The sequence below is a fragment of the Sciurus vulgaris genome (assembly GCF_902686455.1).
Source record: "Sciurus vulgaris genome assembly, chromosome: 8".
Lineage (NCBI taxonomy): Eukaryota > Metazoa > Chordata > Mammalia > Rodentia > Sciuridae > Sciurus > Sciurus vulgaris.
In genome coordinates this window covers 31,213,361-31,225,778 of record NC_136468.1, presented here as the reverse complement: position 1 = coordinate 31,225,778, position 12,418 = coordinate 31,213,361, and the positions used below count along the sequence as shown (strand labels likewise).

At 35.1% G+C, this 12,418-nt stretch overlaps 1 protein-coding gene across 9 annotated transcripts in view; it reads right to left on the bottom strand.

The window, feature by feature from the left end:
* Window positions 1–12,418, bottom strand: part of CADPS2 (calcium dependent secretion activator 2) — a 556,850-nt gene that overhangs the window by 55,732 nt on the left and 488,700 nt on the right. For all 9 annotated transcript variants that reach the window (XM_079149839.1, XM_079149831.1, XM_079149833.1 and 6 more), the window contains 3 exons: window positions 8,488–8,643; window positions 6,893–7,040; window positions 729–803 (listed from right to left, as the gene is read on the bottom strand). In XM_079149839.1, the coding sequence (XP_079005965.1) occupies window positions 729–803; window positions 6,893–7,040; window positions 8,488–8,643 (379 nt within the window). The remainder of the gene's footprint in view (window positions 1–728; window positions 804–6,892; window positions 7,041–8,487; window positions 8,644–12,418) is intronic.

Below are 12,418 nucleotides of genomic sequence, written 5' to 3'. Positions count from 1 at the left end.
AGCTCCTGGAGCTCTCAGGTTCTTCCTCACTTCTTTTATTCCTTCCCTCCATCTCAAAAGACACTGTGGCAGTCCGTGACATCTTAGTGGGATTTGAATTCCTTTACCTACTACCTGGCATACCCATTTATGCTTCAGCTCTCTTTATATAATTAAAGAACACAGATTTTGTCAAAGACTTTTCAAGTACCAAACAGGAAATTCTTGGAGTGGAGAACCAGACAGCATCCTGCCAGTTTTGCCTATTTCTCTCTAAGATCAGACCTGGGGACCCAGGTTAGGCTCACAACAAATGGGCCAACTAGGAGGCCGGAGGACTATTTAAATCTGTTCTGGAATTAAAACAAATGGTAAGAGCATGAATGTGGCAAAATAAGGTATTACTGAAAAAAAAGTTACTTTTAAAAGGATAACATTTTGCCAAAAATTCAAGGTTCATTAAGAACAAAAATATCAAAAGTTCTTGATGAAGTGCTCATAATCTCTTTTGGTTCATGACTTTTCTCTCCTCTCCCTCGAGTGCACTCTTTCTTTGTGCTGGGGATTGAACCCAGGGCCTTGTGCATTGTTTACAAACTTTTCTTAAAATTTCAATTTCTCTTGAATATAATTTTTAAATGACAGTTTCCCAATTAATTAGATATTTAGAAATATCAGATATTTCTGAAATTATCAGTTGAAGATTATTTTTAAATTTGATTTAAAAAAGTGAAGAAATAATACATTACCTTTGAAACTAGCAGTGAAATGATTTCTTTTACAGTGTTGTCAATCAAATCATCTATTTTTGAATGGTACTGTTGCTAGACATTGAAAGACAAAAAGATGCATTAGTTGATATGGACACAAAACTTCTGTCATAAGTGCGCTAAAGCTACTAGTTATGACATATCAGACTTACTTAAAATGGTCATTTTGTACGTTAAAAGAACAAAACCTTGAAAACGATCTACCCAATCAACACATTTTTACGTTGTGGTCTGAAAATTTTCCCATGTGCACTGTTGAGTTAAGCAGCTAATGGGGTTATTATTTAGATGAATTGAGTTCTTATTCTTATTCAGGCAGAGGAATGTGGAGGATACTTTTTGTCTCCTCCTCTGTAATTAAGGTGGCCATGTATTTTTCTAAAGAGTTGGTTTAGCTGGAGAAGCAAAAAGACTAGAAAAAGATTTAATTAATACAGCATTTCATGTCTGACAACTCTCATTCATAAGTTATTTTAAATGTGCTCTAGAAATAAAATGAGCTCCCAATTGTTCTCACTAAAAGGACCTTTTTGTCAGCCCGGGGAGCAGCAGTTTATACAATTCTTACAATATGCTCAAGCAAGGGCAAAATTAAAATTTCATCAACAAAGGTGAATAGATGGTAACAAATTAATCGGCCCTAAAAGGTGGAATGAGACGGCACTCACTCCCCATAGTTTTATCGCGGCTACCTCATGAAAAAGACACCTTGGAATAAATACAAAAAAAGATGTATTTAAAATAAACCTGAAAGACTTTTTTCTTTCTTTCTTTCTTTAGAGAATAGTAGTGGGCTCCATTCTTAAATTAGCAGGAGCTTGGGCTTCCAGGGCAGGCATGCGAAGGCACATCCATTTAAACAGTAATTCTTCTTTTAGGAGCATTATCTGACAGCAGATTGTCCCCAATAGCCACTTCACAGAAAATGTGACTTGTAAAGACTAACCCTATCTTGATGGTTCAAGGCTTCTTGGAACAGCCAACATAATGCATGGAGTAAAAGTACTCAGGTCAGTATAAACATTAGACCAACTTAACAGCTGCTGGTTGAATGGTTTCCTAAGATGTAAGTTTTTGAAAGCTATTTTTTTTTTTTTTTTTCTTCTGAAAACATGTCTCAAAGTTTCCACACAGAACAAAACATCAACTTAGGACTGCTTTGGAATAGTCAGGACTGATCCTTGCTCCCTCAAGGGCTCTGGCAGTTCTAAGTGGTCATCATCCACCTGCATAAATAATAAAGAAGGAAGCATAATTTTGGAGCTATTGAATTGTCTCCTTTTCCTGAGTGTGAGTGTGCATATATAATGACAGTGGTCTGAAGTCAGCTACATATTTGGACATGGAACTTTTCCATCATTGTACCAGTGATACCTGTCTGGCTGTCCCAAAGCCTTCCTGGAGCTCATGTTCATGCTCCCCAGAGGACAAATGAAAGAAACAGGAGAATTTCTGTTGCAGTAGTGCTGACACTTTTGCTTTTGGAATAGCTTGAATTTGGGAAAAGCAGAGAGTATAAAGAAAAAGGTAGAAGAAAAAGCCTGAGCAAGATGACTGGAAGTTAAGTTCTGCTCTGGCCTCAGTTATCCATAATATTCTGAGTCGGGCAGGCCAACACATGAACACATCTGACGCTAGCTGAACAACTCCAGTGTCTAGACTGATTGGTAGGGTAAGCCCCCCACAGACACACTTGCATAAAGGGCCCCCAGCTCCAGCTGAAATCTGTACAGCTGACTGGGTGGCAAGGAGCTTATGCAAATAAGCTCTGCCAGGCTCCTTTATTTTTCTGGCTCCAGATCTGGTTTGTCTATGTACCAAGAGGAAATGAAATACTAGCCCAGACTTCTTTTGGGGGTAGGTAAAACAGGAAAGGGATACAGAAGACGGTCTTCAAGCTCCCCATTTCCCTCTGATATGCAAAGTGCCCCCAAATAGAGGGATTGAGACACCCAGATCTCCAAACAGGTTCTTAAATATGCTTGGCCTCAATGTTCAGCTCCAGTTGTCATATTTTTTAACTCAAAAGTAATAAAATATCAAGCTATTGATAAAAAAAATAATGCTTCTACATGTTAAATTTTAGGTTGGATTAATTCTGGCAATTCTTAAAACCACTAAATTTATACCCATTCTATTGAAAAGCAGGGAAATCCAATCGACCCTAGGGACCAAGAAATTCTCTAATAATACACATTCTTAGATTGTTGCTTTCCTGAATATCTGATCTAGCCATAAACAGAAAGGGAGGGGAGGGAGGAGGAGGAGGGTACAAGGGAAGAATAAGAACAAATGAACAAAAACAAATACGAAAGGAAAAAGGAAAGACAACGAAATACAGATCTTAAATGTATTTCCCAAGGGGCAAACCCCAATAGAAAGAAGTTTAATAGATTTTTATAATATGGGGTTCTGCTACTATAAATTTTTCTAAATAGATCTGATTTCACTAATATTAAATCTGTAGGGAACTTCCAGAATACACTGTTTGTATAGAGGTGTCCAGGGGGCATGGGTCAGGGCAGGGCCTGAGAAGAACTATTGTATATTTGTATATTCTGCAAAGATAACAAGATATATGTTACATATAGTTAAAAAACAGTAAGTTAGAAAGTTGTTCACCAGGAGAGCTGGATAACTTGCAAAGACAAACACCTCAAAAGAGATCACAAATAACCAAAACCAAACTTTATCTGCAAAGATGTTTACATTGCCTAAGCTAAAACTGACCAGATTTTTTTTTCCATTTTGATGAACACATAGTATTGATCAATAAAAATTTGGCAAGTTTTGCCCCAGCAATAAAAACCTATAAAATTCTTATCGAATATTCCAAATTGGATTGCCAATCCTATCTACCATAGCTTTGGTAGACTCCAGCTCATTCTTAAAGTAATTGTCTCCACATCTACCTTCAAAAGTGAACTGTTAAAACTCTGCTTCTTTAGCAAATGATTCTGAATTTACATTAAAATAACCAAGAAGGAATCTTTGCTTAATGAAGTCCACATGTATCTGGAATGCTGCCCATCCCCATACTCAGGTGAATGTCATTGTTTCACCTGTCTATTGTCATGCAAACACACAAGAAATGAGGACTAATAAATGCCAGTGGAACCCCGCTTTCTTAAAAAAAAAAAAAAAAAAAAGATTTTGGTTCTACTCTTGGGAATCAAGTGGAAAGCATTGAATTGTTGGTTCTAGAAATGAAAGTATTTTACTTTAGAACAAAAACTGCAGAAGCCGAGGCCACTGTTCCCCTGCTGTGTTCTCTTCCTTATCCTCAGTCAATTGAACCAAATGGATGAAGTGGCTCAGAGAGCAGGTGAATGCCTGCAGCCCATGCAGTCATCTGCTTCTCTGCAGCAATGGTAACAAGGACTCTAAACACGGTGGTGGTTTGTGATCTCAACATCTGTCCCTGAGGGATTGGCCTGAGATTGCTGACTCATTACACACAGCTGTCACATGAGCAGATCATTCACTCACTAATCACTCCATTAAACCCTGTTCTGAGTCTAGCAGAGCATGTTTGCATCCTCATGTGGCATGTAAGAAAACAGAGTTGTAATTTAGGAGCAGAGCAGGGGCTGCATTGTGGTAAGGTTAAGGGAAGGCTTTTAACTCAGCAATGGCAATAGAACAAATTTACTAGATATTTCAGAGAGGTAATTTCTTTGTAATTTAGAAACGATGACTGCTAGGTTTACCTATATTGCATTTGTTTTAACATGGTCCTGAATTGGTTAAGAATCTAGTGCCACGATTTCAAAACTTAGCATATGCAGAGAGGGAAAGCCTATACAATTAGGTGGGGATGTTTAGAGGAGAGAAAAAGCAAATTATATAATCCTCTTTTTTTTTTTCTTGCACTGAAATTCTTATTTACCACTTTTCAGGGTTGCTAATGGTTTTACACTGCACATTTCAAACTATATTAATTGTGTGAAAGTTGTGGGGAATTAATTGTCTCTGGTGAGAAGGTACAGGTGCAGACATAATGAACAGTAGACTACTCCTTAAAACCACCCACCTATTAATGTAAAGAATCACTTGTCCAGGGAACAGTGTTTGACATTTTTATGTGTGTGTCTTTTTTCTTTTTAAGTTCAAGAGTGAGTTGTTTCTTACAGGAGCGGATTTTCAAAGTAGTGACAATAAGTCATTCTGTTCTTACACTCCATAAATATTTCCTAAGTGCCTATTGTATGCCAGGTACTGCAGTGTGTGTGTTGAAATAAAAACCAATGGATAAACCCAGTGTTCATGGGAAGAAGCAGGATGATTCCATAATCAGGATGGGAGAAGAATGGGCTTATGAAGAGACTTAAGACAATATGCTCAGGTAGACAAAGGCTCACATCTAGGTATTGAGAAACATGACGGGTGAATAGAGCCCTGGGTATCCAAGCCAGCTGCCTACTCGTTCAGGTAATTAGAGATAACAAATCATTTGTAAGTGATCAGAAAATGATAATTACTGAACATTCTAAACATTTATGTGCCAGTCACTTATGTTTGTAAGGCTGTACACAATGGTATTAGAAATTCGTTTTCATCCTGAATGAATGAAATATGAAATATGAATATGTACACACAAATATAAACTACAGGCAAATAGCTAAAGCCAATATTGGAGTTGGTAAGTATGAAACTTACAAATCATGTGCTTTCTTATCTACTTTCACAATTAGCTAACTCCTTGTGCTTGGATGAAAATTGTCAGTTTAGTAAGGGTGGCCCTGCCTTTGATACCCAGGTGTCAAGTGTAAGGCTTATAAGATTTAACCTGTTCATAGAACATTAAAACATCTTGACTAACAACAAAATAAAGCATGTAACCTAGTCAGTTCTGTTTACATGAAGGTTTTGAAACCATGCACTTCAGAGGTTCTGGGTGATACCTGGGGATGACCTTTCATGGATAAGGGTGAAAGTCTCTCACACGACCTCTGTTGATTACGTACTGGGAACCTGAAGCACACAATTGGGTTCATCTGTATGAAATGACCTTGGTTGTATCTTCAGAAAGATACAAGTACTTAGGGGTTCTCCTGATACATGCTAAATGTCATCTAAAGTTGCAAACTGTAAATTCTTTTGGTATCTATGAAAATATATACTGTAGATTCATGCATGAAAATGTGAAAAGTCACTCTGCATCTAAATTTATTTAGATTTTCATTGAAGGGAAGGCAAGTTAATTTTGCTTTAAATAATTTATCTTTAAAAATCTAAGGGTAAGATTCTGCAGCCTAATAGGCAAGAAACATATTCCCTGTTATTACTTAAGGTGTTATGTGTTTACATGCATTTTAATGTGTCTTTGGGTTATTTCTAGGTTACAGTAGTTGTTAACATTGTATACACATACATAGAAGTAAAACCCTGAAAACAAAATTAATTATATTATTTTAATTTAAAAATACTAAAATAAAAATTTACAATTCTAAAAATAATAATTCAAATGAAAATGAATGTTATTTTCTTAAAAAAAAAAAGAGACTTACCCATTGACAACCAACCTGGATCATGCCATGGGTGAAAAAAAAATGATGATGAAAGAGAACATAAGGGAAGAATAAAGAAATGATGAAAAAGTAATTATAATGGAAAAAAGCAACAAAATGTCAACTTAAACCTTAAACAGATAATATAAGAAAAATAAATCCATTTTAACCCAATCACCACTCTGAACCAAAATTAATCATGGGGTAAGATGAAATAGTATTTCTAAATTAAAAACCAAACAAAATATAAATCACACTAAAATAAATAGAATGTATGTGGATAAGAACTAGGCCTAGGTTTTAAATGGATTTCTATTGATCTTTAATAAATGGAAACTTGTGTAAATAAAATGTTTCATATGCTATTTTTTGTGGCTTGTTTGGATGGATGCAAACTCTGGATACTTCTACATTTGTTTAAACAAAGCAGGTAGCTTTTTACTCTCTCATTTGCTTGTAAAAAGCAAGTTTATGTAAATATACAATGCCTAGAATGCATAGCTGAAATCCAACTGCCGCTTGTAAAATTTTAGGCCACATTTATATAAAGCAGGAGGAGGTGACATGAGCCAAGGACCCTCCTGCCAGGACTCCCTATGCTGCACTCCCACATGAACCACATACTCTGCTTACCTCTTGTCCTCCATCCAGGGCACAGAGTTTGGTGCTTTGTTTTTTGGCATCGACTAATACATTAAACATTGTGCACACAGAGGCTGGAATGCGCAAGTCAGTTGTTTTGCTTGCCTTTTGCAGCTTGAGTTCAAATGCAGTTCTTGTTCTAGTTATTAAAACATGAATTCAGAGTAAGAAATGCTGACATATGTTCCGCCTATTTTGTTAAAGTGAAATCAACACTATAAGATGCTAATTTAGAACATGCAAATAAGGAGAGAGCAGTGTGGTAGAGCTTGGGGGTTGGGGGTGGGATGTGCTTTTCAGTGTCTCAAATGGAAAGGTCAGACTTCGATGTTACATGTAAGAACAATCTTTATAAATGTGCTTCACCAAGTGGTATTTTGGCTGTCAGCTTTATGGAGTCAATACTACTACTCAAAAGAAGCTTTTTGTTACATTTAATGCATTCCACTTAATGGAAAAATCTCATATGTCTCACTTAACTGCCTGAATTAATTTCCAACTAAAAAAATCACTTACTTCTCTGCATTGAAGTATAACAAACCCTCTATGTGAGGGCTCACCAAATTAAAAAAAAAAAAAAAAAAAAAAAAACAAAGTTGCAAGTCTAGAAGATTGTAAAATGTACAACAGAAAACATGTAATTCCATTTATGTCACTTAAATTCTCTTTTAAACACCTGAAATTGCAGGTAGGTTTTGAGAGGAAACTATTATAGGAAATTTAGATTTTGCTAAAGTAGGTAAAGACTATCCACAGATTTGAGACAACAGAATCACAGAAGATTTAAAAATATTAAATAATTTAACCCATAATATTTCCTTATGGGGGCATTGAACATAATTCTAAAGACAAGATTTTTCTTGGTTTAATGAATTCAGGAATATTCAATTGCTCCAACCAGTGTTTGACTGTTATTCCGAAATGCTGCTCTAGTGTTTTTGAACATATCTTAGACAAGGGCAGTGGAAAAAAAAATAATGCTCATTCAATTAGGATGCAATGCTGATTTTGTAAGAACTTCTTTAAAAAAAAAATAAAATGAAAGCAGATTTGGAAGAATCCAAAGTCTAATGACTTATTTCTGGCTAAGTGCTAAAGAATGTAAGCAGATATGTGAAACTCATCTGGTATGGACAAAGAATACCAGAAAACAGGGAGCAATCCAATAAAAAAATGACGGTGCTGACCCTACTCTGAATTTGCCATGCCATTTCACAGTACACAGATACAGTACATAATGCATAAAGAACTTAACAGAGCTTTTCCGTATGTCTCACAAGATGTTACCTTGGGAATTTAAAGTACAGTATTCCCAGAGAGATGATAAGTACAACAGAAATGATTAATGTGGTATGGATGCTACCCATTAGGGGAATGGATGGGAGACCTGAAAAAAAAGTGTCAGGTCGATTTAATCAATTACATGGGTTCCCAGAATTTAGGTCAGGGAACCTAAGATCCATTAAATTTTGGAATAGCAGGATATGTTGAATTCTTTCCTATGATAGTTATTTAACAGGTACTTGGTGAAAATTTGTATTATGGGTGTTGGCATATTAAGCAGCAACTTGAAAATACATGTCTACCTTTTAACACAGGCCTCTATCATATCACTGGCCATTAGTTTAAGTCTTTGCTCTAAATGGTGGGCAAATTCTTGTTCTGGCCAGTGTAGATCAAAGACAAACATTTGCAGTGCATCAAGTTTCCAAAAAAGGTCTTCTGATGTTGCTGAGCCATTGCTAGAAGAAAAAGGAGAAATGAAGAACATCATGAACTTCCAACAATTAACTATGTGAACCACCAATACATTGTTTTCCACTCTGTATCTATTGCTATTAGCAAAAAAGTACCACATAAAGTCTCTAATGACCCAATGTTTCCTTGTCCAGTCTTTGTAATTCTTCCTTTCTAATTTTCAATAAGGCAAGGAGAACAAAATAGAAATAAATACAGTAATAAGAGTTCATAAAAAAGGATAAAAGGATCGTTAGGGAAAAGAAATCAATTATGTATATAAGAACAACATTTTTAAGGTTCTTTACCAATCTGTAGGATAAATACACAAATATTATCTCTTAGAAATTCTAAAGAATATATTTTATGCAAGGAAATTCATATGACAGCAACTTTGGCTTTATCCTTTTATTTCTATACATGTGCCTCTCTTATAATGGTTTCTGTCTACAGATGTGCAGCACAAAACTTAGACATCTCTCCATTACAGGTAAAAACAAAACAGGTATTGGAAATAAAATGACAGGTCAGGTAAGGAAGCAAACGTTTATTCTCATTTTGAAGTGCTTTGTGGCTATTCTTGCTCATAATTAGAATCCACCTTAGTTAGGGTGGCTTAACAGAGAAAAGACATTTGGGGTGCTCTGAATTCAGAGCAAAATCATGCATTTCAAGTCCCTATGTCCAACTGTGGAGCCAAGATCTACTATACATTCACTACTATGGTAAAATTACTCTAAGGGACTGTATTTTCACACCATGCATGAAAGTAATTTGTAGAGGAGTTCATAAAATATTTGGGCAAACAATAATGCTGGCACTTTCCATTATGTAAGTATATAAGTTAATAGGGAGACATGTTTTGGAAGTAAAATATTCCTACATTAAAACATAATGAAACTTAACTGTAAAATAGAACAAAGCAAGAGAAAACAAAAAGCTGCTGTCGGATTCATTTGTCCTTAGCTTTCTAACCATTGCTTCACAGATACTAAGCTAAAATTTATACTTTTTACTTTGCAAAAGAAAACAGAAGAAATAAATTCATTTATTATAAGAGTACAGTGGAAAACTTTTATAAACAACAAAGCTATTTTAAATAACCACATTATTTAGCTAAACATATCTTAATTAGCGAGTTTAGAGAAATCACCTCTTGCTCTGGCTAATTAAAAGCTTTGTTTCTGCCCTACACCCTGGCCATGTCTTGGCTCCCTAGCTTTGCCCCTCCCATTCTGACGGTAATTTCTGTGATCTCCTGGTCTAGCCAAGCTATCCTCAGAGTTAAGTTCTCAAGGGACTAATCACAGCAAAACAGTGCACAGAACCTATAGAACTACTCACCTAAAGTCTCCTCACCTCAACATGGACCAAATGGACCATTAAATAAACCAGATAATACCATGATGATGCTGGTGTGAAAAATGTTTGAAAAGACACGACATTTTACTTCTCCTTTTAGCATATGTACAATAAAAATAAGAGAAAAAAGTGGCCAGGCAAAAATCCCCTTTATATCTATCTATAGAGTATAGTTTGTTAGATTAGAGGAACTATGTTTTATTGGATATAATCGGTAAAGAACTGAATCTGCTTCTTACAATTTTTTACTTTGGAGAAATGAAACTTGAAATATGTATATTCTTTGACAACACAAATCATCATCAAAGCAAAATTCTGAACAGGAAAAGCAGACTGCTACTTAAAAATTTCCTCGAAATACATGACAATTAAATCTTTACAGAGAATATGAATATTTTCCTTCTGTTTATGCTATGGCAAGATTTTAGACAATGTACTTAATTGGGAATGTAATTAAGATAACAAGTGTTTGTTACAATTAAATAGATAGATGAAAAAAATATAAATAGGCTTTCTCTGGAGTGGGTACCTGTAACCTGCAATTTATTCAGAGCTTTTCCATTTTAAATTATTTCTAATCAAGTGACCTATTCCTAAAGGTATTATTAACTGATTAAAGAATTCAAATGTGAATAATGGACTCCGAGAGGTCTCCTCAATATACCTACAGGAAATTTACCTTCCTGTATTCATCTAAAGCTAAAACACCAAGAATAAAGATTTTATATATAAAAAGATGTGGAAGAACATCAATTTTTTTTCTTTAAAGGAGCCCCTTAGCATGAGTCATTTGCTAGTAGGTAGGTCTGTATCTTCAAACCCATAGTTACTATTATTTATTTATTTATTTTTGTGGTGTTGGAAATTGAACCCTGGGCCTTGCATGTTAGGCTAGCTCAACCACTGAGCTACAACTCCAGCCTGGGGATTGATATATGTGTATGTGTGTATGCGTGTGTGTGTGTGTGTGTGTGTGTGTGTGTGTGTGTGTGTATACTTCCCACTAAATCGGGAGTTGTATTTTTAATTTTTCACATGAAATGGAAATGTTTTTTCTTATATAATTCTTTAAAATAAAACAACAAAAATCCAATTGCAACTACATCATAACATTATGAGAATTCTGGACATTGTGACAAAGAACCTAATGTCGACAATCTTGGTAGGCTAAAATAATAGTGTTTGACTTGTAGAACGTATTTTTTAAATTTGCCTAGAACAGGGAGAGAATAAGTACTTTATTTTATAAAGCCTCAATTTGTCATAATTCCTCTCCTGAGATTCTCAGCATTTAAGAAAAAAGGGGTCATCAATAATAAGGGATTTGTGGTTCACATAAATCTCAAAGCTAAAAAAAATTGGCAATAACCAAAACCTAAATTATATAGAACGGTACCCATAATTGTGTTCTTGGTTAAAATCAAGGATGTGAAATTAATGAAGAATGAGGAAGAAGAATTAAATTACATAACAGTGTAAAGAAGTACCAAAACCCATACACTTAGAAAGGTTCATTACACTTTGTAGTTAATTCCTGAGTACACACACGCACACACACGGCTCTACATACTACAATGGCCCAAAGCATTTGCCTGTAAGAGAAAGATTCACATGTAACATAATATCCTGGCAATATAAGTCCAGTGGTGATGTTTAACTTGGAGAGATATTGCCAAACTGTTTTGCAAGCTGTTCTCTTTCTTGGTCTTTCCCTCTGTTTTCTTGTCTGTATGTTCACTAGTCTGGGTATAGAGTTGACAGTTGTTGATGGGGTAGAGAGAAAGCTAGTAAGTTTTTAAACAGTCTGTTCTCTGGAAGCAGAAAAAAAATTAAATAGGAATAAGGGATTTGTAATCAAGCAAGCTGACTTCAAATTTTGCCTTTCATTTACTTTCTGGGAGACACTGGGAAAGTTTTCTTTCTTAACATCTTTGTGGCTGGAGTTCCTTAACTATAAGATGGAGATAATGGCACTTACCTTACAGAATTGTAGATAAAGTATGTGTCACTGTACCAAGAACAGAGTAAGTTCTCAATAAATGGAAATTATTTTTCTCCTTCTAATATTTATTCTTTGTGACTTCATGTGATATCTTGGGCAAAGGATGTTACTGCCTACTTGAGATTTTACATTTGTGAAGTAGTTACTTAGTTCATTTGCTTGTTGTGAGGCTCATAGTTTTTAAACCTTTACAGTTATAACTTAAAATGAGAAGGACTAGTGATAGTTATAATAATAATAATAGTATGTAGCAGTAGTAATAATCATTTATTATGTCCTTAGGATGTACCAATCATAGTCATTATTTATTAAAAGCCTAGGACATGTAGGAAGTTTCCTATAGTTTTTTCCAATATCTACAAAAATATCTTTAAATTAGGTGCCATAATCATTTTAGAGCTGAGGAAAGTGAGGCT